The sequence below is a fragment of the Nomascus leucogenys genome, unplaced genomic scaffold (genome assembly GCF_006542625.1).
Source record: "Nomascus leucogenys isolate Asia unplaced genomic scaffold, Asia_NLE_v1 Super-Scaffold_258, whole genome shotgun sequence".
Classification (NCBI taxonomy): Eukaryota; Metazoa; Chordata; class Mammalia; order Primates; family Hylobatidae; genus Nomascus; species Nomascus leucogenys.
Window position 1 is genome coordinate 3,416,200 of NW_022095769.1, and position 25,781 is coordinate 3,441,980.

At 49.9% G+C, this 25,781-nt stretch overlaps 2 protein-coding genes across 8 annotated transcripts in view; one reads left to right on the plus strand and one right to left on the minus strand.

Moving 5' to 3' along the window:
* CBX1 (chromobox 1) overlaps positions 1-2,861 on the plus strand; it is a 29,600-nt gene extending 26,739 nt beyond the window's left edge. For all 3 annotated transcript variants that reach the window (XM_003278728.2, XM_003278730.4, XM_003278729.4), the window contains one exon: positions 1,298-2,861. In XM_003278728.2, the coding sequence (XP_003278776.1) occupies positions 1,298-1,442 (145 nt within the window). In that variant the 3' untranslated portion in view covers positions 1,443-2,861. The remainder of the gene's footprint in view (positions 1-1,297) is intronic.
* Positions 2,862-11,441: 8,580 nt separating this feature from the next.
* On the minus strand, positions 11,442-24,609 carry NFE2L1 (nuclear factor, erythroid 2 like 1). 5 transcript variants are annotated; one of them, XM_030807972.1, is made up of 6 exons: positions 24,452-24,609; positions 21,295-22,315; positions 16,319-16,531; positions 15,793-15,882; positions 15,411-15,569; positions 11,442-14,616 (listed from the first exon to the last, which is right to left on the minus strand). In XM_030807972.1, the coding sequence occupies exons 2-6, from the start codon at positions 21,802-21,804 to the stop codon at positions 13,270-13,272; spliced, it is 2,319 nt and encodes a 772-aa protein (XP_030663832.1). In that variant the 5' UTR covers positions 21,805-22,315; positions 24,452-24,609; the 3' UTR covers positions 11,442-13,269. The 5 variants fall into 5 exon arrangements, with proteins under 5 accessions (XP_030663832.1, XP_030663834.1, XP_030663836.1 ...); XM_030807973.1 differs by lacking the exon at positions 24,452-24,609 and adding an exon at positions 24,043-24,156 and having other exon boundaries at positions 13,270-14,616; XM_030807974.1 differs by lacking the exon at positions 15,793-15,882.
* Between the last annotated feature and the right edge of the window lie 1,172 nt (positions 24,610-25,781).

Consider the following 25,781-nt stretch of genomic DNA (forward strand, 5'->3'; position numbering starts at 1 on the left):
TCCTGGGCCTGCCCACCTTGGCCTCCCAAAGTGCTGGGATTATAGGCGTGAGCTACTGCTCCCAGCCTAAGAGTTTACTCCTAATTCCCTTATAATGTGTATGATTTTCAAATTTTGAAAACTTTTTTTTTTTGAGACAGAGTCTCACTCTGTCACCCAGGCTGGAGTGCAGTGGCATGATCTCGGCTCACTGCAAGCTCTGCCTCTCGGGTTCACGCCATTCTCCTGCCTCAGCCTCCCGAGTTGCTGGGACTACAGGTGCCTGCCACCACACCAGGCTAATTTTTGTATTTTTAGTAGAGACAGGGTTTCACCGTGTTAGCCAGGATGGTCTCGATCTGACCTCGTGATCCACCTGCCTCAGCTTCCCAAAGTGCTGGGATTACAGGCGTGAGCCAGCACACCCGGCCACTTGAAAACATTTTAAAATTCAGAAAAATACAGCTCCCTCATTTTCTACCTGCCAATGTTGAAACATCATTTCAAAGCACCTGGAAGTTATGCGAGGATAGCATTTGGAAGTGTCAGTGTAATTACGATTATGCAAAAGGTGTCCATCTTCATTTGCTCTGGCCAATGCCAGATGTGGTATTTAATCCTATTATGGGCCGGGCGCGGTGGCTTATGTCTGTAATCCCAACACTTTGGGAGGCTGAGGCAGGTGGATCACCTGAGGTCAGGAGTTCAAGATGAGCCTGGCCAACATCTTTAGTAGAGATGGCAAAACCCCATCTCTACTAAAAATAAAAAAGTTAGCCGGGCGTGGTGGCGCACACCTATAATCCCAGCTACTAGGGGAGGCTGAGGCAGGAAAATCGCTTGAACCCAGGAGGTGGAGGTTGTGGTGAGCCGAGATCGCGCCACTGCACTCCAGCCTGGGCAACAGAATGAGATTCCGTCTCAAAAAAATCCTATTACAAAGCCAAGATTTCTCCATGGATTCTTATCAGCTGGGATATGGCTTTTGGAGGAGTGTGGTAGCTTCTCTTCCCTCAGAGAATCTAGAGAGTCATGCTTTTTGGGGCCTTGCCCAGATGTTCAGATGTGATTGGTTAAGTCCATTGACCTGGCTTTTGACATACACGAATCCCCAGAGGGAATTTTCAACAGGAGAGTTAACTCTGAGGATGCCACTTGACATAAAATTGCCAGTAAATGCTGCTTGGGCCACATCTTCATTGTTCCCTAGCCTATTTTTCTAAAATTACTATTTTTAAAGCACTGTCCCCTGGGTTATCCAACTTAAGATAGACCACCAGCACCTGGTCTGAAAGTCTCTCTTTGCTTTATTCTGCAGGAAAAACTCTGATGAGGCTGACCTGGTCCCTGCCAAGGAAGCCAATGTCAAGTGCCCACAGGTTGTCATATCCTTCTATGAGGAAAGGCTGACGTGGCATTCCTACCCCTCGGAGGATGATGACAAAAAAGATGACAAGAATTAACGCTCCTGAGTACCAGCCCCTGTCACATCTGACTGTGGGTTTCAAGTGGGAAGGGAAGGAGTTCTACTTGTCTTGACACCATAGAGGTGGCTTGAGAAGATGTCCTTTGAAGAGCCAGTATAGTTTCTGTGCCCTGCAGCAGCCCAAGTGCTTTGTGCTTTAAAGCCGTTTCAAGCTGTATAGTTTGCACACCCATCCCAGTGGAGGGGAAAGGGGTAAGTGTTTCAAGGCAACCTTTTCTGCACTTTGCTGTGAAAAGCAAAGGGCCTTCTATGAAGGACAAAACTTGCAGAATTGGGTGTGTGGGAGAGCAAAAAAATACTGTAGATCTTCAAAGAGCATCTCCACAACCCACAGCCTTCTTCCCAATAGTGTTAACTCTGCATTTTTACAGCGTAGCATGTGTGTAGTTTTTGGCTATTACTGGTGTATTATTTGGGGGAGGGAGGGATGGGGAGGGGAGAAAGGGAGATGGGTAGCATCATTTTGATTAACATTTGGGGCCTGATGGGGAAATGGTGAAGCAATGGAAAAGAACAGACAACTAATGATTTGCTTCTATGTCCAGAATATTTTACCTTTAAAAAAAATGTCATTGGCACCATAAATAAGGACTGTGAGAGACTGTTTAAAAGCTGTGAATGTCTGAAACCTATAAGCCAAGGTGTTCCCTGCCTAAACTTAATTGCTGTTCCCACAAAGGACTAAGCCTGTTCATAAGTTACCAAAGTTGCCATTTTGGAGATGGAAATTGATGAGGAGGGAAGGTCTTTCATTGGAGAGTATACAGTACAAGCAGATCATTCTGCCTTAGAGGTGCTAATTCCTGAAATTAGAAGACCCTTTCTTTTCCAGTAACGAAGTTATAAATATCAGCTTGTTCATCCAAGCCACTGGCTGAGGTGTTAGGGAAGAGGAAGAGGATGGTAGAGGAGATAAGATAGTAGGGAAAGACAATGGCCCATGCTCTTAGTGGGGAAAACTCTTGGAGCCATTTTTAGTGGGGAGAACTCTTGGAGCCGTTCTCTTTTTTGAGCTTTGAACACTGAAACCATTGTTGGCAGGGTTCAGTCACTGACAGCACAAGTTTCACTGAATTGATCCAAGAGTTTAGTGATTTCAAAAGCCTTGGTCTCAGGAGAAGATTAAACTTTCATATTGGGCAGTGGTTCACTTAAAAACACACACACACACACAAAAACAATTTTTTAAGAAATCCTAAGAAGTAACATACCCAAAATGCTGTCTTGAGTCATGAGATCCATCAGTTCTTGATATTGTCTAGACTTGCATCTAGAGCTACATTGTAAAATTCTTTTAGGCATGTGTTAGATTTCTGTGTAAACTTTGTTTAAATGTAAACTTCATACTACACTGTCAGTTTTTGTCTTAATAAAACTATAGATTTATAATCCCTGATTTCTGTCTTAAGTCTTACCAGGAACCCTTCTTGCCTTATAGGTTCAGCCTGTTGGAAATGGCTTCCTCACTTGAATGGTTTTATTTCTCGAACACTGTAAGCTTGAAAATCTAGTGCCTGGCCTGAATCTTTAAGTGGTCGCACCATGTTAATTTAGTAAATACTTACTGAGCATTTATCAGTTGCTGCAGAGATTGTAAAGATGGTCGCATCATGCTGTCTTCAGTACTGCCAAAAGTTTATTGAGCACTCTGACCTGATAGCACTTCCAAACTATGATATATTTGGAAACATCAGTTTTTAAGTTAGGTTTAGATCCTGCCTATGGTATGTAATAGATTATATGACCTTGGCTAGAATCTGCTTCTCCAAAATTTTCCAGGAATTTGGCCCTGTGTTTGAGCACTGATTTAAAACGTCATTTTCTGCCTGTGATTTTTTTTTTTTTTTTTTTTTTTTTTTTGAGACGGAGTCTTGCTGTCACCCAGGCTGGAGTACAGTGGTGTGATCTGGGCTCACTACAACCTCTGCCTCCCGGGTTCAAGCGATTCTCCTGCCTCAGCCTCCCGAGTAGCTGGGACTACAGGCACGTGCCACCACACCTGGCTAATTTTTAAATTTTTTTAGTAGAGATGGGGTTTTGCCATGTTGGCCAGGCTGGTCTCGAACTTCTAACCTCAGGTGATCCGCTGCCTCGGCCTCCCAAAGTGCTGGGATTACAGGCGTGAGCCACTGTGCCTGGCCTTGGACTTGTCTTTTTTTTTTTTTTAGAGTCTTGCTCTGTTGCCAGGCTGGAGTGCAGTGGTGCGATCTCAGCTCACTGCAACCTCCACCTCCTGGGTTCAAGTGATTCCCCGCCTCATCCTCCTGAGTAGCTGGGACTACAGGTGCACGCCACCACACCCGGCTAATTTTTTGTATTTTAGTGGAGACAGGGTTTCACCATGTTGGCCAGGATGGTCTCGATCTCCTGACCTCATGATCCGCCCACCTTGGCCTTCCAAAGTGCTGGGATTACAGGAATGAGCCACCACACCCGGCCAACTTGTCATGTTTGTAACAGAAATAGGATTTCCACTGAGAACAGTGTAACAGTTGAGTACTACTCACTCGTGCAAAGCATTTGTTTAAAATAAATTGATGTGTAGATAATTTTTTCAGAAAGCCTCCTCAGGAAAGTTCTCGGGAGACATAAATGGAGCTGGGGAGCCTTACTGAAGGTCTGGGTCACAGACAGGCCTTCCCACACAGAGGTCTGAGTGTGTGCCCTGGTGGTGGTTGGCAGTAGCACAGCTGTCGGTAGCTAATTAAGGGAGTTTAAGTGGAGGTGTTCTGGTTCTGTTCTGCACCATCAGATGCACTGAAATGAAACTACAGCCTTGGTTTGTATCCCAAATGGACTACTAGTCAGCTTTGGCCTTAACCTTTGGAACTGACTGACTTGTCATTTGTGGCATTCCTGAGCTGTTGTAAAAACTGTATCATTCTCCCCCAGAGAAAACAGTAATACTGATAGGCATGCAGTGAAAACTGAGTTGAAGCTAGGTAATCACAATTTTGTTATTTTCAAAAGCCAATTAGCATATTACTAGATCACTGGTTTAAGGATCAACTGTTGAGGCCACAAATTCAAACTGTTACAAATATCACAACAAATCTTAAGTCAGCTTGAGAAAGTATTCAGAGAATATTTCTTTGTTTTTTGTTTTTTCTTTTGAGACAGAATCTTGCTGTCACCCAGGCTGGAGTGCAGTGGCACAATCTCAGCTCACTGCAACCTCCGCCTCCTGGGTTCAAGCGATTCTCCTGCTTCAGCCTCCTGAGTAGCTGGGACTACAGGCATGCCCCCACCACACCTGGCTAATTTTTGTATCTTTGGTAGAGATGAGGTTTCACCATGTTAGCCAGGCTGGTCTCGAATCCCTGACCTCAAGTGATCCACCTGCCTTGGCTTCCCAAAGTGCTGGGATTATAGGCGTGAACCACCACTCCCAGCTAAAGAATATTTCTTCAGGCAGTGGAAAAACATGTTTCCTGGGTGGTTTCCATGAAATTGCACCATCCATAGACCTCCTGCCCAGGAATTAAAGAGGCAATAAATTATCTTAGTTACTATTAGAAAAGGGGAGCTTGTTAATATTGTGATATCATTATTACCTGAGGTGTTCTGTACTGGCAGAGCCATTAAACAAAAATCTTGCTCCTGCATTGCCTTAGGTTTCTATTTAGTATTGTAAATGGATGGAGTAATGACCACAGAAACACTCTGACAGTGCTGAGGAATAATTGTTCCTGCATTTAATTATCATTTGAAAATTTTGACGACCAATTTTAAGTAATTTTTAGTAATTAAATTTTTATTTATTTTTGGGGGGAGAGAAATGGTTTCTGGCATCTAGTCTAGAGTGCAGTGGTGCTACCATGGCTCACGGCAGCCTCATCCTCCTGGGCTAAAGTAAAGGGATCCTCCCACCTCAGCCTCCTGAGTAGCTGGGACTACAGGTGTGTGCCGTAATGCCCTGCTAATTTTTTTTTTTTTTTTTTTAACTTTTAGTAGAGGTGGGGTCTGTGTTGCCCAGGCTGGTCTCGAACTCCTGGGCTCAAGCAATCCTCCTGTCTCTGCCTCCCAAAGTGTTAGAATTACAGGTGTAAGCCACTGCACCTCGCCTAATTAAATTTTTAAATACCTATTTTCAGATATGACCTTATATTCCAGAACTCTCAATTCTGTGGTGGCCATAGACTTGGCTCAATTTGATCTTAAACTTTTGCCATTTGGGGTTTGTCTGTGTCCTTGGCACATCTTTATGGACTGTGGCATTGGGAATCTGCATTATGAAGAATTATTTCTCATAGTAAAAGGGAAAATGATAGCTTGGATTAATGTGCAAGTTGGGTCTTCTGATGTAGATATGTTCTCATTTATAATTTAAAGCTGATATAACTGAACTAAGTCCAGGCTCAGTATTAGCGTTCAACTTAATAAAGGAGTCTTGGCTTTCAGCAGTAGGAAACAATGATCAGGGAGGGGCATCCTAGTGTTCTGGTGTGGGATTACAGGAGTTTGATAGAGGAGAGCTTAAGATCCCAAGACAACTTGTCAGTCTGTGGATCTGCACATCACCTTGTTTTGACGACGATTGTCCAGCACTGAGGTTTTTTCCCCAAAAGCTACTGCTTTCCTATCTAGTGTGTGAAGTTTAAAGTTACTTGTCTCTCTTATGGATGACTTAATTGACCTTGGCCATGTAAGTTTCCTGTTGAATAAACTGCTGAATGTTGAAAGCAAATGAAATGTGAAATAAAACCATCCTGCTGGGATGAAAAGCACAGTTGGCCCTGCTCTGTGGGGGCAAGCAGAGCAGTGCCTTTTAAAGGCTTTTTTTTTTTTTTCCTTAGGCTAATGAAGTGGCAAAAGTGAGGGAAGGCTAAATATCAAGTTTAGAATAGGTGCTGACAATTCAGCTTCTATAGTTTTTGGTTGTATTAAATAACTTGTTTTACAATATACCAGCGGCACAACTGGGTCTGCCTTGTGACCTTGTTGGTTTGTATGGTGGTTTGTGATAGCACCAAAGCCACTGTTTACCCCAAGTGGATTTTTAAATCCTAGTTGACTTTGACCAAGCCTGCCCTTTTTGCTATTTGCATAGTTAGGGTCAGGCTGGGCAACTTTGAGGCCTGGCTTTGGGACACTAGCCCATTTCAATTACTGCTTCAGCCCCTAACTGAGAATTGGAAAGTTCAAGTCAACTGTATTACCCCAGTTACACTTGCGTTTGACACAAAAGGCAGAATGCCAACTCCTTGGTCTATTCTCCACCTCTCCCCAAGTGAACTAGATTTTTTGTTTCCTTAGTTGAAGAGCATCTACAATTAAGTAAAAAATACTGTGCAACCTATCTCCATTCTGCAGTTTAAGTTAGGCTGGAAAAGAAGCAGTTTTAAGACTGGGCGCAGTGGCTCACACCTGTAATCCCAGCACTTTGGAGGCTGAGGCAGACAGATCTCTTGAACTCAGGAGTTCAAGACCAGACTGGACAACATGGCGAAACCCCATCTCTACTAAAAATACAAAAATTAGCCGGGCATGGTGGTGCACGCCTGTATGCCAGCTACCAGGAGGCTGAGGTGGGAGAATAGCTTGAGCCTAGAGGTAGTTTTACAGTGAGCCAAGATCGCGCCACTGCACTCCAGCGTGGGTGACAAAGCTAGATCCTGTCTCCAAAAAAAAAACCAAAACAGCAGGCTGGGCGCGGCGGCTCACGCCTGTAATCCCAGCACTTTGGGAGGCCAAGGCGGGCGGATCATGAGGTCAGGAGATCAAGACCATCCTGGCTAACACGGTGAAACCCCATCTCTACCAAAAATACAAAAAATTAGCTGGGCGCAGTGGTGGGCGCCTGTAGTCCCAGCTACTCGGCAGGCTGAGGCAGGAGAATGGCGTGAACCCAGAAGGTGGAGCTTGCAGTGAGCCGAGATTGCGCCACTACACTCCAGCCTGGGTGACAGAGCGAGACTCCGTCTCAAAAAAAAAAAAAACAACCAAAACAGCTTTAAGACCTTTGTTGGTATGATGTGTTCAAAAATGAAGACAAAGAATTCCATCCAGCTAATTTTTGAAAACAGCCCTCTTTTGCAAGGTACCAGATTCTCACACTACTCCAGAGACAATATGTGTACTAAATTCTGTTTCTCAGCTAATTCAGGCAGACACTAACTGAACAAGGACTAGAACTTGTGTTAAGTTTCACACACAGTGTTAAGTTTTCCCATAGTCCCCAAATGGTTCATTCTCCACTCCAAAGTTCAGAGCCAGAGGCAAGGAAGATGATTGACTTCTATGTAATACAGTAAAGGTAAAAAGAAAGGTTATTTTTGGCATATTGACAAAATGACAAGTTGAAGGTTTGTGGGTCCCTTTCACTTAACAGAGGGGGATCTGTGATAGAAAAACAAGGCTTAACTACTCATGATCATGAAGCACATGGGCTTTGCTACAGAATTTCTATACTTGGCTGGGAAAATGACTCAGAAGCAGACACCAATCTAGTACCTGTGTTTGTATACATATGGTACATCAATATGGAAACAGGCTTCTTGCTGTCCACCTGTTCACCATGGTGTGCCCTAAACCATATTTAGCATGAGCTTCTAAAGTTGCTCTTGGTCAGTGCCTACAGGATGAGGTAGGTAGCGGACTTGAGGATAGTGGGGATGTTTTTTTCCATAAGGAACTGTTTACCAAGCAAACGTGAAGAGGGGCAGCAAGGTTTGGTTTAGCTGGGGGTTATAAAAGCAGGGATGAGGCCAGCTTGACAGGGCTCTATGGAAAGTACCTCCCTGTTCACCAGACTGTTGGACTAATTATTACTCAGCTTTCCCCAGTAAAGGTGGGGAAATGTCAGCTATGGAGGCCAGTCTTGATGACACTGAAGCATGTCTCTAGATCACGATTTTCCCTCTATAGTTTACTATTTTATTTTTATTGATACTGAAACAGCCCCACCTTCATTGGTGAGATCTATGCAGGGCAGAGGTTGAAAATATGGGTCTATTTCCATCTCCTTAACATGAGTAAGATGTGAGAAAAAAAATCAGTTTGAATGAAGCCTACAACTGCTCAAGTCAAGACAAAGTAAGCTTTCCCACACCCACCCAAGTCAGTCACCCTGAAGAGTTTGGTCTTTTGTTAAGCCTAAGTCCTGTTCGGCTCCCAGCCTTCCACCAGGACCTCTTCTCACTTCCTGCCTTAGGTAGATGGCTAGTGGTAGCAGCCCTTCCACAGGCCTTACTTGAGTCCTCCTATCTTCCTGCCAGAAAGAGGCTGGAACACCCACTCTACCTGCCAGCAGAAAGAGGTCAGCCCCACAGCAGTGCTGACCAACTTGGCCCCATGCCCCAGCTAATCAGCATAATCCCAGACAAAACTGTACATCTCTTTAAGGGGGAGGGGCTGCTAACAAAAATATTCCTTTTTTTTTTGAGACAGAGTCTCGCTTTGTCACATAGGCTGGAGTGCAATGGCATGATCTTGGCTCACTGCAATCTCCGCCTCCCAGGTTCAAGCAGCTCTCCTGCCTCAGCCTCCTGAGTAGCTGGGATTACAGGTATGTGCCACCACGCCCGGCTAATTTTTGTATTTTTAGTAGAGATGGGGTTTCACCATGTTGGTTAGGCTGGTCTCGAACTCCTGACCTCGTGATCCACCTGCCTCGGCCTCCCAAAGTGCCAGGATTACAGGTGTGAGCCACCATCCCTGGCCAACAAAAATATTCTTACTCAGACCAGGGACAACACTAGCAACGGGATTAAGAAGAATTTTTCAAATCTCTTAAGTCTTTTAAGTTAAAAAAAGTTGCAAAATAAGGTAAAAGTTACAGTCTGATTACTGAACAAAAATATAGTCATGTGCTGCATATTTCATCAGTGACAGATCACGTATATGATTATGGTCTAATAAGATTATAATACCCTGTTTATACTGTATTTCTTTTTTTTTTTTTTTTTTTTTTTTGAGACAGGGTCTCACCCTTTCACCCAGGCTGGAGTGCAGTTGCAGTCTTGTTGCGAGTACAGGCGCTGAGCTACTGCACCCAGCCTATACTGTGCCTTTTCTATGTTTAGATACACAAGTACTTATCATTGTACTTCAGCTGCCTATAGTATTCAGTATAGCAACATGCTGTACAGGTTTGTAGCCTAGGAGCAATAGGCTATATGGCACATAGGCTAGGTGTGTAGTGGGCACTACCATTTAAGTTTGTGTAAGTACACGATGACAAAATTGTCTAACGAAGCATTTCTCAGAATGTATGTTGGCCGTTAACACATGACTGTACATACATTTCTAGGAAGGGTACAAGAATATTAAAACTGAATCTTACTTCTCACAGTTTACCCTTCTATATATAATTTTTGTTTTTTAAAGTATTGATATGAGTGTTTTTCAAACTTTTTTTTTTTTTTTGAGATGGAAGTTTTGCTCTTGTTCTCCAGGCTGGAGTGCAGTGGTGCGCTCTTGGCTTACCGCAACCTCTGCCTCCCGGGTTCAAGCGATTCTCCTGCCTCAGTCTCTTGAGTAGCTGGGATTACAGGCGCCCGCGACCACACCCGCCTAATTTTTGTATTTTTAGTAGGGACGGTTTCACCATGTTGGTTAGGCTGGTGTTTGAACTCCTGACCTCAGGTGATCCAACTGCCTCGGCCTCCCAAAGTGCTGGGATTATAGGCGTGAGCTACCGCACCAGGCCTCAAACTAACCTTTAGTCTTGCTTTTTTCACCCCTTTACATATCTTGGTTTTATCTGGCTTACAGACTTTACTCAATTTCGAATTAGGAAAGAGTTATTGTTTGACATGACCAAACCTTTCCAACTGGAGACTGGGGAGCTGTGGAGAGGCTCTTATAAACTGAAACATAAGAAATCATCATTATTCTTAGAATTCTACTCCACTCCTTAGAACAACTCTAAACATTACTAAAGTAGTATCACTAAAGGACTGAGCTGAACCAGGTTACAGGGTGGTATCCAGGAGTTTGAGATCACAGCTTCCATTAAGGGGATCATAGCTTCTACTCCTAAACCCTGCCCAATAATCTCACAGAAGCCAGGCGCAATGGCTCACGCCTATAATCCCAGCACTTTGGGAGGCTGAGGCAGGTGGATCACTTGATGCCAGGAGTTTGAGACCAGCCTGGGCAACATAGCGAAAGTTTCTCTCTACAAAAATTAGCTAGGCGTGGTGGCGTGCGCCTGTAGTCCCAGCTATTCAGGAGGCTGAGGTGGGAAGATGGCTTGAGCCCGGTGGAAGTTGCAGTGAGCCGAGATCACGTCACTGCACTCCAGCCTGGAAGACAGAGCAAGACCCTGCCAATAAAAGACTACTGAGTGAGTGTTCATTCTTCCAGCATCTACTAAACACCTGCCCTAACTAACATGGGCATGTGGAAGTTCCAGCATCCCAGGGACCTTCACACATTACAGCTCTTCACAGGGCAGGTAGTTGAGCAGTTTGAGGGAAAGCAGATTCTAGCCCCCCTCAGCTGGGGAGGTTTCCCAGTGTCCTAAACCCTGGCCTCCTGCTTCTCTTTAGTGGCCCTGCTCCTGGTTACACAGTAGCGCTTGTCACGTGTTAGTTAGTCGCTGCCATGGATTTCTCAGGTTTTCAACATCATGACTACACTCCAATGCTCTGCACCCCTTTGGCAGGTGAGGCCACTAGAGAAATAACAGACAGTTGAGTTTAAAAATGTAGTTTGTAGCAGGTGGACAGGTAAAGAGCTGGGTTAAATGACACCTCCACCTATCCTAGCTGTATGAGAATAAAAAAACTCTGAATCCTTCCTGAGAGGATTGAGCTGGCTAACCCTATGAAGTACATGGTGCCTAATGCCTGCCCCCAAGGTTTAATATTTAAGACTTGCCTTTTGAAGTTCCCTATTGTCAACCTCCCCAGTTCTCCACCCGTCTTCCCATGTGAGCTCTGCCTTAGCCACACAATGGCCAGTCCTCCCTACAATGAGTCCATTTCCTTTATTCTCAACTTAAATTCAAAGTGGGGAAAAAGTGCACTTGAGAATGAATCATCCATTTTATTTTATTTTATTTTGTCATGTGCTCAACAGCATCTCTCTCTCCTCTCCCTGGCAGGTCACAGAGATAAATTAAAAATAAAATCTACAAGGAAAATAATTTATAAAAGCACTCCCAGGTTCACACCTTCTATCCCTACTGCTCAGTTAGGCACCCCCTAACTGGGAATCAGTGCTTCCCCCCACCCCCATTTCACTCCTGCTTGTCTGGGGCAGACGGTACTCCAGAGCCAGGCAGGGGTGAGGGCAGCAGTGGCAAACAGTTAAAAATAAAGACATTGTGGTCCTGGAACCATCTGGCCACCTTGGCACTCCCATGTCTGCCTCCCCCAGGCAGCCCTCCAGGAGCCTGTGCTAAGCTGGGGCTGTGGAGAGGCTGCCTGTGGCTGAGAGCTTGTGTGTTTGGGGAGGTGCTCTCAGCCTGTCATATGCACTTCTCAATCTTCTAGAAAGAAACCCAAAAAAGAAAGCAGACAACGACCTCGGGACAGAGGAGAAAAATCCCAAGTGTTCACACAGTTACACGGAGTCTTTATGGCAAAGAGAACATTTAGCAGCTTTGAATAATGGGGCATCTCCTTTTTACTCAACAAGCATTCTAGACCCTATAAGTGAAACAGGGCACAAGCCCTAAAAAAATCAAAGCGCAAGAAATTCTAAGAGGACTAGTTTTTTTGTTGTTGCTGGGTTATTTTTTGTGTTTTCCCAGTGATAAGCCCAGTTGTTGGTAGGCAGAGGCCCGACGGAAGGGTGACTCCCCAGTGTTGTGCTGAATCCTGCCTGGAGGCTGCTGTACTAGATCCTCCATCATTCCTCTGCCTCACAGCAGTCCCAGAAGAGGAAGGCTGCAGGCCCAGTTCCCAGAGCACTGCCATCACCCTACCCCAGCTTACAGAAGAGATCAGGCAGTCTGTGAGGCATGGGGAACACAAACACCGGACTCGGGGAGGACGGCATTCACATGCAGGCTCTGATGGAGACAATGGGAGCCTCAGCTCAGGGGTGGCTGGAGCACGGACGGAGATGGAGTGGCAAGGCAGTGAATGACATGCGTGATGTTGGGGCTGCTGCAACATGGGACCACGTGACCCTTTCCTGTTCACTCTACCCTTTGAGTCTAAATCTGAAAGCCAGTGTTGGGGCCCAGTGGCTCCATTCGATTGAAACATTATGGCCGATGATATCCAAGAGCTCCCCTTCAGGGATGCCAAAATGCAAGGAGCAGAAAGAGTTAACACCGCCCCTCCCCACCCCCACCCTGTGTCTGTGTACCCCACCCCCCGGGGTGAAATGAGGTTTATCACACCAGTGATCTAGGCCCACCAGTCACTCCAACCTGCTGCCTGGAATCCTGGCCAGAGCCAACCTTAACCTTCCCTCTGATTTTCTTCCCGCTTTGATTTTTTTTGGGGGGGTTCCTTCCTTCCTTTTTTTCCCTCCTTCCTGAAATGAGACTTTCTGCCACCTTCCCTTCCTCTCACAGGTCCATTCCTTCCCCTCTGTCGGCCTTTGCTCCACATAGCTCCTCTACCTCCAGCAACTTCACCACCACCCCTGCCTCACAGGAAAGGGGTAGGGTGAGGACCCTGTCTAAATGGTCTGGCCACTTCCACTCCACCCGAGTGGAGCTGAGCCAGCCAGTGCCTGCCTCTTCCTGTACACTGACCCGCAGTCATCCCATCTGAGAAGATAATATTGGATAAGAAGGCATTTAAGTCCCCGCTGTAGGTCCAGGTCCAGGTCCAGGTCCAGGTCCAGCCCTTCTCCAGTTTCGGTCTTGGTGGGCTTCAAACCCCCTTCCTCACCCAGGCTCACTTTCTCCGGTCCTTTGGCTTCCTCTCCTGCCGCCGGGTCTGCTGGTCGGCCATCGTGCGGGGGATGAGGAGGACACTGCCGTCCCCGGCGTACTGGAGCGCATACTGACTGGGTGAGTAGGGTCGTCCATTCTCATCCCGCAGCCGCCCAAACACCTCCTGGTACAGGCTCTGGACCTTCTGCTTCATCTGTCGCAGGGAGCGCAGGAACTCCACTTTCTCCCGCAGCAGCCGGGCTTTGTCACGCTGCAGGTCCTCCACATCACGCTCCAGATTCAGGATGGTGTCCAGCTTGCGCTTGCGGCAGTTCTGCGCCGCCATCTTGTTCTTGCCCCGGCGCCGGATGTCTCGGATGAGGCTCAGCTGGGCTTCACTCAACTGGTATTTGGACAGCAGCTCATTGAACTCCTCCACAGGCAGGTTGATGATTTTGTCATTGGTGAAAGGGATCTTCATGGCTCGGGCTCGGTGCTCATCCCGGCTCATCTGCTTGTCCAGGAAGTCAGCCTGCTTCTCCTTGCTGCCTTTCTTGAGGGCACTGGGTGGTGGCAGGTCGGCTGAGTCCAGGGCACTGGGTGCCATGTTGTATGTGTGGTTGTGGCCCACGTGCTCCAGGTAGGGCAGGCATGAGAGCTGGGCTGGATCCTGGTAGCTCATGCGGCAGAACTTGGAATACTCAGGCTGGTAGCCCACAGCACCCTCAGCCTCTTCCAGATCCAGGGTCTCAGAGTCAGAGCTGTAGCCAACCGCACCTTCCTCAGAAAAGGAGGAAGAGGCAGAGGAAGAAGCAGAGGAAGAAGAGGAAGAGGAGGAGGAAGAAGAGGAAGAACTGCCTTCAGAGCTGCTTAAGGAAGAAGGGCTATGGCTCGAGTCTAAGGAAAGGCCTGAGTCAGAGTCAAATTCCTCCTCCAGCTGGGAGGCCTGCACAGGGTTAAAACCTTCTTCAATGGCCAGGTCCATAAGGCTGATCTCATCCAACATAGCTTCATCTAACAGACCCCCCAAAGGGTCAGGCAGCTCTGGGCCTGCTGTGTCATTGGCTGTGCCATTGAGCTGGGGTGGAAAGAAGAGCCCTGTCAAGTTGGTGGAGCCGAAGGTGGAGTTGAGGCTGGTAGAATTGCTGGGGGCCAAGGGGAGCAGCGTGGAGCTACTGGCCACAGGCAGGCTTTCCACCTCGGGGCTGAAGAGTAAGAAGTCCTGGCTGCAGCCCCCCAGGGACGCCTGATGCAGGCTGACATTCTGATTGATGGGAGTGTTGGGGGCAAGGCTGTAGTTGGTGCTCAGTGGGTCTCCAGGAGGGGCATTGTACAGGATTTCACTTGCTGATGTGTTCACTTCCATGGCCTGGGAGGGGAGAAGAGCACCACTGTTCACTAGGAACTGACTCCCTCCCCTGGGGCTCACACACTGCAGGCACCCAACAGAGGCACAGCTGCATGGGTGTAAAGGCAAAATACTATAAACCAAAGCCCACAGTGTCAGCTCCTGACCCAGCTTCGTCCACCAGGCCTGGCAGAGATGGGTTCTTCCATGTAGGCTCCACCCTAATATAGGACTGATCAGCTTTTCCTCATGTTTGGCCAGACTCCCCCATCTTAGAGGGAGAGGAAGAAAACACTACCTTGTTACTGCAAAATCAACACAGTGAAAAGAACACCCAAACTTAAGTCAGAAAACCTAGCTGCACCACTTGCTGTGTGACAATAGGCACATCATTTAACCTCTCTGAGCTTCAATTTCCTCACCTTTGAGATAAAGGCTGACTAGGTGACTGTGAGGGCCAAGTGAGCGAACGATGGCTATGAAGCACCATGTGAATGTCAGCTATTATTAACGCAAAACCCTGGAAGCATTCAGCCAAGTGCCTATCTGCCTGAAGGAAAGGAAGAAGGCATACCCAGGAGGCAGGCCTTGATTTGGAAGGCTGAGTCCTGAGTTTTGTTTAACCCAAACCCTATCTGTCTCCACCTCCCATTGCCCCAAGGACACACCTGGACAGGTTTCTTCTCATTGTCCCCACTTCTCTATGAATCAGGGAAAGTATTACACTTTCTCTCCTTGGAGATGGAAAAGCAACGGAGTGCTAAGACAATCTGTGCAAAATCCAATAGCTTTGTGCCCGGTTCCGACAATCCTACCTGCATTTCCATGATGGACATAAGGTCTTGCCACTGCTGTTCCAAATCAAATGGTGACTCTGTCCCGGTCAGAAGAGGAGACAAGAGGTTGTTTTGAAGAGCTGGGGGCTCACTCTCACTAGGCACTGCTTCTGTTATGCTGGAAATGTCTGCTGGAAACTAGGGCAAAACACAGAGGCTTTTAACAAGGGGGAAGGAAAGACCTTGTACTTTCCTCCCAGAGATTACCACCTGGATCTGTTTCTGTTCTTCCTTCCTCTGCATTTACCCCCAGCAACCAGAACAAGGCCAGAACCAACAGCTGGCCCCTCAGCCATGGAGGGACACACCAGGTACAGGCTGCCCTGCTCACTTGGTGGGCTCTCACTGGAGTCCTGCTCACCTCAGCATTCTCCCCAAAGGGGCAGGTGGCTTCCAGCAGCCTAAGGCACTCTTCCAGGGACAGGGCTGTCTGGTCCTCCCCACTAGGCACCTGTGGCAACAGGAACTGTAAGTCTGACTGATCTGGGCCTTGGCTGCCTGGGGCTGAAGCTTCTTTCACAGAATGGCTGAAGCCCTGCAGTCTCCCTCCCATTCCCAGGCTAATGGCTGGCCCCGAGTCCCAAACTCCCAGGAACAACAGAAGAGAGAGTGAAAGAGTCCTGAAGCAAGCAGGAAGATGATAAATGCTCTGCCTCCCTTGCATTGTCTGTTGCCAAGGCCTGGCCGTTCTGCATCTGCTGCTTTCCATTCCCCGCTTCCAAGGCTCAGCCACTGTGACTTATAAGACCCCAACCCAAAACAGAAATTCAGGTCCACCCCACACACAACCTGTCTTCTCTAAGGGAAGTTTTTGGAAGAACTCCAGCCTGGTTTGTGTCAGGGGAGTAGGGACAAGAAGAGAGCCCAGTGAGCAGGGGCGATGGTACCTGTGCAGGGAAGCTCTCCCCAGTCTCTCCATCCACTAGCAGGTTCCGTGCCAGAGCTTCCGCGCCCTCGCCTGCCCAGGTGTCCTGCTCGCCTCCATCTCGCAGCTCCTTCTCCACATCCTGCTCCTTCTGGCGATGACTATAGTCAAAAACCTCACGCCCAGCCCCCAGATCAATATCCTGTCGCCAAAGGATGTCAATCAGATCTATGTCCTGAAAGACAGATCACATGACTTTAGCTCTAAGGTCCCAAGGTCCCTTCCTTGTCCTGCCCCTCAGAGTTCCCTCCTAGTGTCACCCCAGTTAGTCCTGGGTGGGGCCCCTTCCAGCTCTTCACCTGCCAGCCTTTACCCCCTGGTCCCTGCACCAGCAAGTGTTCATTCATCTACTTCCAGACACTATCCCCTTCCCACAAAAAAAAAAAGAGCCACTAGCAAAACCATTAGCATGACTATCACCATAAGGGTGGAAAGGATTAGGATCTGGACCAAGTCACACCCAGACAAAAGGCAAGGCCGCCTCACCCCTACATAAGAAAGGGGAACATCAGGAGACACCTCCAGCTTTGGGGATTGGACCCCTTAAAACTTGGTTTGGAGGAAGCTGGCCATGGCAAGCAAGAGCGAATTGTCATGCAGAATTACTTAGCAGTGGCCAGGCTTGCATCAGCCTGTGGTGCCATTTCATTTGCATAAAGGGGTGGGGTGGGCTAGAAAGGAAAATCCCTGCATTTCCAACCACCTGATGAAACCAATGACAACACCATGCTGTCTCCAGCCCTTCCTATAGCCATTCCCCATTCCCCAGCTGGCAGCAAGAGTAAGGCTGAACACCCACAACTCCTCAAGCCCAGGCTCACCTCAAGACTCATCCCCGCCAGAATTCCCTCTCAGCTGATCCTAGCTGCTGCCTCCATTCCAGGGAGGCTCAGGCAGTCAGATGATCCCCGGGGGGGGGCACCCCACCCCTGCTCGGGCCAGCCTCACTGTGTCCCCTCACACCAGTGCTCTCACTCCCTCACCATACCCCAGGACTCACCAAATCCCCATCAGTCAACACCCTCAAGGACATAACCCCCATCACTGCTCAGCTACAACTGCCACCTTGGGCACCAAAAATGCTTCCCTCCTGCTCTACCCTGGTGGCTCGTGAACAGTTGCTGCACCAACTGCCACCCCCACTAACAGCATATAACCCCAATAAATTGAGCTATTTGGGCTTCCTATACACAGCAATCCCCTGTAGTCGAGCCCTCCCCACAAGCCTGAAGAAACCCTAAAGTGTTGCCTTCCATCCAGGGGTTAAAATGCAGACACACACTTTCCAGAAAGCAATTTCCCTAGATCAGACCCTCCTCCCTACCTGTAAGCCAGTATTCTTCTCCCATTAACCCTCCCTGATCCTAAGACCTCCCAGACGTACTACTTTAGTCTCCCCACATACACCAACCTGAGCAGAAGCCCTGGACCCAGGAGCAGAGGCGGGCTGGGCCACCCGGTGACCAGCCAGCAAAGAGTTAAGGGGCCGGCTGCCTTTGGCATGGCCCCCACCACTGTGAGAGCTGCGGTCCAGGCGGGTCATGGTCTGCGAGATGAGCCCCAGGGCAGCCGGTGCCGGGAAGCCGGACAGGGGGCTGCAAGGAGCTCTTGGCTTTCAGGGAGCACACCAGGCTGGAAGGGTGGCCCCTTGCTAGCTCCGAGGGGCCTGAGGAGGGTGCCCCGCCTGTGCTGCTGCCTGGGCGGCCCAGCCCAGCCCCCTTCCTCCATCCTTGAGCAGCCCCCTCCCACCTCACAACCCCAGTTCCACTCAGGCGCCCAGCTGCCCCCACCCTGAGCTCACCGCAGAGGCTGCAGTGAGATGGGACTCCCACCCCATGCTCCGTGCTCAAGCTGCAGAGGAAAGCAAGCTCCCTCCTGGGCCTATCCTCCCGCTCCTCCCCCCCACGCCCCCCAAACTTGTTACCTAGGCTGCAGCAGGGAGCCAATCCCCTCCCCCTCCCACCCCGCAGGTCACTGCTGAGGCTGCAGAGAGCCAATCCCCTCCCCCAGGTCAGCAGCTGGGCTGCGGAAAGAGCCAATCCCCTCCCACTGTCGTTACCTAGGCTGCGCCGAGAGCCAATCTCCTCCCCCAAGTCTCCGCTGGAGATGCGGAAAGAGCCAATCCCCTCCCACCGCCTGTTACCTAGCTGCAGACGGGAGCCAATCTCTGCATCAGGGCAGCTGGAGAAGCTGCCGCAAGGAACCAGCCCATCCCTGGGCCGCCTCCGTCTCCTTGAGGAGATGCGCCCAGGGGCGGGCAGCCCCACCCAGCCCAGTCAGTCAGCTGGGGTGGCGCAGTGAGAGCCCTGGGGGAAGGGGTGCCACTCTCCTCCCTCCTGTCGCATCTTGCTCATCCAGCCCACTCAGGACTGGGCAGACACTCCTCTCGCAGATTCTCTGGGAATCTAAATTATTTGCTGGAAGTGGAAAGAGTTATCCCATTCCTCAGGAAGGCAGTGGCCAGTTCTCAAGGCCAGGGATCACGAGCCAAGCTGGGCAGGAACCCAGGGCACCCAGGCCCACCATAAGCCGTAAGTTTTGTCACCCCAAAATAGGCCAGACTAGAGAAAAGGGGAAGGCCATTTTGCCCACGTGCAGCAATGTCACAATGCTGGCCAGGCCTAGCCCCAAGCAAGAGGAGGGGAGACACAACCCTGAAGCCCCATACTTATGGAGACAGGTGCTCTGCATTCTCCTGGCCACAAATGTCCCCCCTCCCCTTTCACCCCAGCTTTATTCAAGAGCATTCTCTGCCTGATCCCTGGCCCATATCTCATCCAAGCAGGAAAGAAGCCCCTCACAGACTCAGTATCACAATTCAGACTCCCTAGATTGGTTTCTCGAGGGGAAATTTAGCTCCCTCCCCACTGCTGCTCCCCTGGAGCCTAAGGTCAGGTCAGAGAGACAGTATGTTCTCTCTAGTCACAGTCGGCTCCTAGCCTGGAAAGAGCTGTCAACAGGCCACCCCCCTGCTCTGGGCAGAATGCCAATCTCAAGGGGAATCCTATCCCTGACAACAGCCTAGGCTATGGCTGTCCACAGAGCAGGCCTGGCAGCGGGGGAGCACTGCCACCCCAGGGATAATACCGGTTCCAGCAGTGCCTGTCACATGCTCTGGACCTGGGTATTTTTATCCCTGAGTTGCTGAGGAAATGTTGTTCTAGACACATAATAATCCTCCCTTCCCCCATACCTAGCCTGGGCCCCTAATGCTGACCCACCCCACCTCCCAAAGGGAGTTGTAAAGGCCTGAGATGAAGAAAAGCACAACCTTCACGAGGGCCAAGAAACAGAGGAAAGCAGGGTCAAAGTCCCATCCTATTGGGGGGGGGGGCCCAACCCACCCAATAATATCCAAAACATCCCATCCCATCCCAGGAGGAACAGATACGGAGCTACCCTGCAGGGTTTCCAGGAGCAAACCCAGTTACACCCACCCCTGGGGGAGCTACCCTGGGGGAGGAGTATAGAGCAGAGACTGGGAAGCACACTTCAGAACACTGTGCCAAGATTGGAGCCCACTTGAAGGAAAGGGGAAGCAGAAGAGAGGTGAAGTTCCAAGTGGCCCTGTAAGAAGCTAAACTAAGAGGCCCTGAAAGGTAAGAAATGTTCCTGGCTCCTGTGCTCAGATAATCCTAGTCTCTCTCAAAGCAGGTCCAGTATGAGCCATTTGAGCACAGAGCTGAGTGTCTCAATCCCTGCACTACTGACACTTGGGGTCAGACAAATCTGTTGTTTGAAGGTGTCCTGTGCCATTCAGGATGTTAACCGGCATCCTTGGCCTCTACCCACTAGGTGCCAGTAGCACCCCCGCCCCAAGATGTGACAACCAAAACTTGTTTCACGATATTGCTACCTACACCCTCGGGGACAAAATCACCCCCGGTTGAGGACCACTGGCCTAGAACAAGCCATACTCTTTGACAGTCACTAACAGTCACAGAACTAAGCTCAGGAAAAGACTACAGAGCAGGGAAGGAGGGAAAACGTGGTCTGACCTGGCAGGCAGAGGAGCCCATTTCTGCAGCATCTGTAAAACTTTTTACATTCCTTCACATGCCACCTCCAAAAACCCAATCGGGCTTTCTCCTTCCCTAAAGGCCAGGGGAGTGCAGTGGGCCTTTTTCCCAGCTACTTAAGGCTGGGTGGCAAGCGAGAGCCATACAAACCCAGAGCTCAAAGCAATCTTATGTTGGTGAGGCAGGGGCAGCAGCAGCCATTCACATCTTAAAAGGCAAAGAACTGCATCGCTTTCTGCCCAGAACAGTATGTCAGCCATGTGACAAGAGCTAAGGATCTCTTCTGACAGCTCAAAGCAAGTTGACTTGGGCAGCAGAATGCAGTTTCTCTTTCTAGCTCCCAGCCTTCTCTTCCCTACTCCCTGCAGTGGGCCTTTAGCAAAGATTGGAAGCCTTGGCCCTCTCCTGGCCAAGAATAACTATCCAAATCTACCCTTTGGCTCAGGCCCAGGAGGTCTGAAGTATCAGGACTATACAACAGGCCTGACCACAAAGGAGAACCTCAGGGTATGTCTGTGTTCTGATGTTGGGGGAGGTACAAAGCAAGAGTCCATAAAGTATTTGTGTCTTAGCAACAGATGTACACTGCATCAAAGCCCATCCCAACATGACTCCTCCCCCACCCCTGCCTCCAGCAGTCATGCTGAAATCCAAGCAGTAAACACCCTGGCATGTGTAGGAACCTCCCACTGCCCTGACAGTACATTTAGAGTTAGGTCAATGGTTCAACACAGGGAAATGCTCCCAGCCCCCAATCCTAACGTCAGAAAGTTCAGCCCATCCCTATCCAAGAACAGTGCCTGAGGCCCTGCTGAAACCTGTCTGGCTCTTTACAGGGCTCAGTGTTCTGACCACAATCCTTCGGGACCAGCCCACCCCCAAGCCCCAGGCCCCACACACCCACCACAGGTCCACTAACCTCTTTGGTTAAGTCTCCACTGACTGGAGGGGCTACAGCCCCCAAATCCTCCAAATCTTCACCGAATCCCTGCTCCGTTTCGCTTTCTCGCACCCCGTTGTCTGGGCCTGTCACATCTTGGAGGCCACTGGAACTCTCGAGGGCGAGGCCTGAGTTGGGCTGACTGCCAGAGACAGACCCCTCTGGGTCTCGGTGAACCAGCCAGGCATTTACCTCAGTGGTTGGCACCTGGAACCTGTCCAGGGCCCTCACCTGACTGAGGAGCCGCCGGGCAGTGAAGTAATTGTCCAGGTCTATACTCTTGGGGTGGATACCATAGCCATCCAAGGTATTCCTCAGGTTGTGGAACTGGGTCTGAGTATAGGCAGAACTGGGCCCCAGGATGATCTCCCGCAGTGGGGGAAGCTGTGAGGTCAGGTAAGTATCCACGTCCACCCGTACCCCAATCAAACTCAGCAGAATGGTGAACTGGAGAAGTCCTTCCGTTAAGTATTTCTTCAGAGAAAGCATTGCTGAAGGACCAGAATGTTTATGCTTTTTGGTTTTTAAAATCTTCCAACAGACAAATCAAGGCCACTGCTCTGCCGCTCCAGTCAGCAGGTTACCCTCCTCAGTGTCAAACCCCGTACCCCACCCTGGCAGAACACAAGGGCTGAGCTCCCTGATGGCCCCAGAGGAAAGCACACCCTGTGGAGCCAAGGCCAAGGACACACTCCAGACCACATTCACTTTCCCTTCTCGACACCTCACCTCTGAAAGTACAACTGTTCCTAACCCAGTCCAGGCCCTCAAGGGCCCACGTGACTTACTGTCTCCACAGTCCACATACAGTCACTTCCTCACTCACATTAGTTGTCCTCTCTGTAGATTCCACTGCAGGCTGTTCTCAGGAACAGCTGATGGATTTTTTTTTCCTTCTCCCTCCTAAGGTTTATTTTCTTTGGCTGGAGCTACAGGCCTTTCGTCTTGGGTCAGAGTGTCCCGCCTCCTCCACACTTACCAGGGGGGTTTCCAGAGAAACCTGAAATGGGAATCACAAAAGCAACAAGATAAGATTCCATACTTTTCACATCATGATCAGGGTAGGAAAACCTTCACAGTAGAAGGTAGAAAACACATTCAAAGGACACTTTCACTTTTTTTTTTTTTTTTGAGACAGTCTCACTCTGTCGCCCAGGCTAGAGTGCAGTGGCATGATCTGTGCTCACTGCAACCTCCACCTTCTGCGTTCAAGCGATTCTCCTGCCTCAGCCTCCCAAGTATCTGGGATTACAGGCGCCTGCCACCATGCCCGGCTAATTTTTGTATTTTTAGTAGAGATGGGGTTTCACCACGTTGGCCAGGCTGGTCTCGAGCTCCTGACCTCAGGTGATCTGCCTGCCTCGGCCCCCCAAAGTGCTGGGATTACAGGCATGAGCCACTGTGCCTGGCCTAAAGGCCACTTTTACAGGAAGAAAGGACTACTTACACTCTCAGAAGAAAACCCCAAAATACAGCAACCAATCATAGAAGAACTATCAAAGAAAGGTACTGATCACAAATGATCTCAGTTACTGAATATTAAATGTGCAATATCCTAAAACCTAGCTTGGTTTGTATAAGCAGACAATAACCAGGTCATCCAAAATATTTTACACCTTTGTTTTATTTACCAGCCCTCCTCCCCCACTACAGGCGCATTACCCAGCTTCTATTTTCACATGAGAAGCCCATTTCCTGTCTTAAAAGTAAAGCTGGATTTTCACCTCTCGGGAGAAAACAACTTATAACAGTTGTCTTTTCCAGTTCAAAAAGGCAAGATTATTAAACAGTGAGAGTGTGGAAGGACAAAAGGACAATGTTCAGGCCACCACTTCACCCAGAAGAAGAATGCTTTTTGTTTTCTGAACTTTGAAATCTGATTTCCCTTTCCTATCCTCACGTCTTAAAAAAAAAAAGGAAAAGGGCCGACGCCTGTAATCCCAGCACTTTGGGAAGCCGAGGAGGGCGGATCACCCGAGGGCGGGAGTTCCAGACCAGCCTGAACAACATGGAGAAACCCACCTCTACTAAAAATACAAAATTAGCCGGGCGTGGTGGCGCATGCCTGTAATCCCAGCTACTCGGGAGGCTGAGACAGGAGACTCGCTTGAACCCAGGAGGCGGAGGTTGCGGTGGGCCAAGATCACGCCATTGCACTCCAGCCTGGGCAACAAGAGCGAAACTCTGTCTCAAAAAAAGAAAAGGAAAGGAAAGAAAAAAAAGGAGGAGCGGGATGGTGGGGGCCCTACTACGCAGAACTATTCCGTCCAGAATTTGCATAGGCAGGTTTTATTTTCATTCACATGACCTTCTGAGCCAAAGAGAAGGATATGGCCACGTTCTCTAGCCAGACTGCCCAGTGCCAAGGAGGTAAATCTGTTTCTGGTCTCCACTTTTGAGCTTCCATTACTCTCACAAACCAAGACATACCCCCTTCTCCTCTCCTGCGTTGTGACCCATCTACCAACTTCATTATACAGGGGGAGAGCGAGCTATACGTACACACACGAACGTGTACACACACACACACTCACACTCCCTCTCTCTGGTCAGAGTAAACACAATTGCGACCCAGAATTCCTGCTTACGCTACCCTCCCGTTCTCACGCAATTTATTACTAAAACCTCCCAGGAGCCAATTAAGTTCGAGAAACCGGACAAAGTCCCTTAAAAATCGAGTTAGGGGCAGGGCCCTAGCCTGAGGCTGGTCCCACCCTGCCCGGATACCCGAGTCCGGCTGAGACCAAGTCGCCATGCCCACTCTCGGCGCCGGAGCTTCTAGCCTCCAGGGGCGGCCAGCGAACAAGTGCTACTTCCCTGGCCTTGACCCACCCTTACAGCAAACCCCACCCCGCCCTCCGTCCCGATGGCCCCACCCCACTCCCAAGTCCAGGCCTCACACCACGCCTTCTCGTGCCCTCAACCCTGCCCAGTCCATCCCACTCCGGAGCCAGCTTTCCTCTCGGCCCCGCGCGCGGCCCCTCCCTGTCAGGCCCAGGGCCGGGCTCTGGCGGGAACCCCGCTCGGCCCCCGCCTCCTGCACCTCAGCACCATCCCGTCGCCCGTCGCCCCATAAGCCTCGGCCCCGCGGCGCTGCACCCCTCCCTTCTAAGAAAAGAATGTGCCCGTTACCTACTGCTTAGCTCGGCGTCCGCCGCTGCCGCCACAGCAGGCCCTAAGCCCGAGTCCCGGCCTCGCCGCCGCCACAGCCGGCCGGCCTAGAGCTCCGAGCCTCCGCTTCCCTCCCCGCCCCCTCCTGCTACCGCACTCGGAAACCCGCCCGCCGCAAGCACCCTAGGAACAGTTTCTCCAATCAACGAGCCGAGACCGGGGCCGTAGACGGATGTCCCTCTGATTGGCAGCAGAGAGGGCCCAATGGCTGAGTGTACCTCCTCATCTCCGGACCCGATTTCCCAAGACTGACATAATTCCCGGCCCAATGAGTACCTAGGCCCGCCCCACGGTGTGGACCCACCAATGAGTAGGGCGAAGGCCCTAGTGTCTGGGCCCCTCGGCCTCGCGGCGGGCGATGTTAGTGGGCTTGGGCGTTGGGTGAAGTATCCGGGTTGGGCGCTTCCAGTGCTTTCTGTGGCGGGGGAACGAGGACCTAGGTCAGGGAATAGGAGGGTATATCGCCGCCGGAGTGCGGAACACCCCCGCCTTGAGGGTTCCCACAGTGACTTGCAAAAGTCTAGTGAGACCCGAGAAGGCTGAGGCGGGACACGAAGCATGTGGTTCTTGTGGTTGCGACGCTCTTGCCGCCATCTTGGGTGTTGGCGGCGGAAACCGGTACCCCAGCTTCCTCTCGGTGCGAACCTGGAGAAGCCACCACAGCTGTGAAGGACGGTTGCGCCTCATGGCCCAGGCAAGGGTACCTTCGCTGGAGCAGTTCCGCGGACGGATGTCATGAGGGTGGTGGGACGTTGGCGGAACGTTGGTGGTGTGAGAGGTGTGGGGTAATGGCGATTACGAGAGGTGTGGTAGAAACACCCCAAAGGACCCCCCTCGCTTGGCCTCCCACTCAGCTTAGTCTTGCTTTTTTGGGGATGTTTCTCATTTTTTAATTTCTCCAGTCCCATCTGGTTGTATTTCCAAAACATGTTTGTGACTCTCAAACGTTAGTTTACTCCCAGCATCACTTGGGGAGCTTGTTAACGAGGTCCCACTGGAGAGTCTGATTTAATAACCCTGGAGTGGCGGCCGCATAACCTGCCTGCTGGGGTGATTTTAACGCAGCTGATGCGAAGACCCCATGTAGGGAATCACTGGGTTGGCGTTTGCAACGCGTTCCTCCCACTATAGGACAAAGAGGTGTCAACTTAACTCTGTCTTCTTAGAAGAGCCCATTATTTATAGGTGAGTCATTAGTCCCTGTACAACTAAGGACAAGGCCAACTGATAACTCAGTAAATAATGCTTGCAGAGTTAGGAGGCTTAATTTGGGATGGTTTGCAGATTAAGTACTT

Bases quoted from the DNA above. Each gene is read 5' to 3' on its own strand.
- NFE2L1 (XM_030807972.1), bottom strand. From the start codon at position 21,804: ATGCTTTCTCTGAAGAAATACTTAACGGAAGGACTTCTCCAGTTCACC. The intron at 16,532-21,294 runs GTTAGTGGACCT...TCTGTCTTTCAG, and splicing joins GTGGAGACTTAACCAAAGAG to GACATAGATCTGATTGACAT. The intron at 15,883-16,318 runs GTACCATCGCCC...CTGTTGCCACAG, and splicing joins GGGAGAGCTTCCCTGCACAG to GTGCCTAGTGGGGAGGACCA.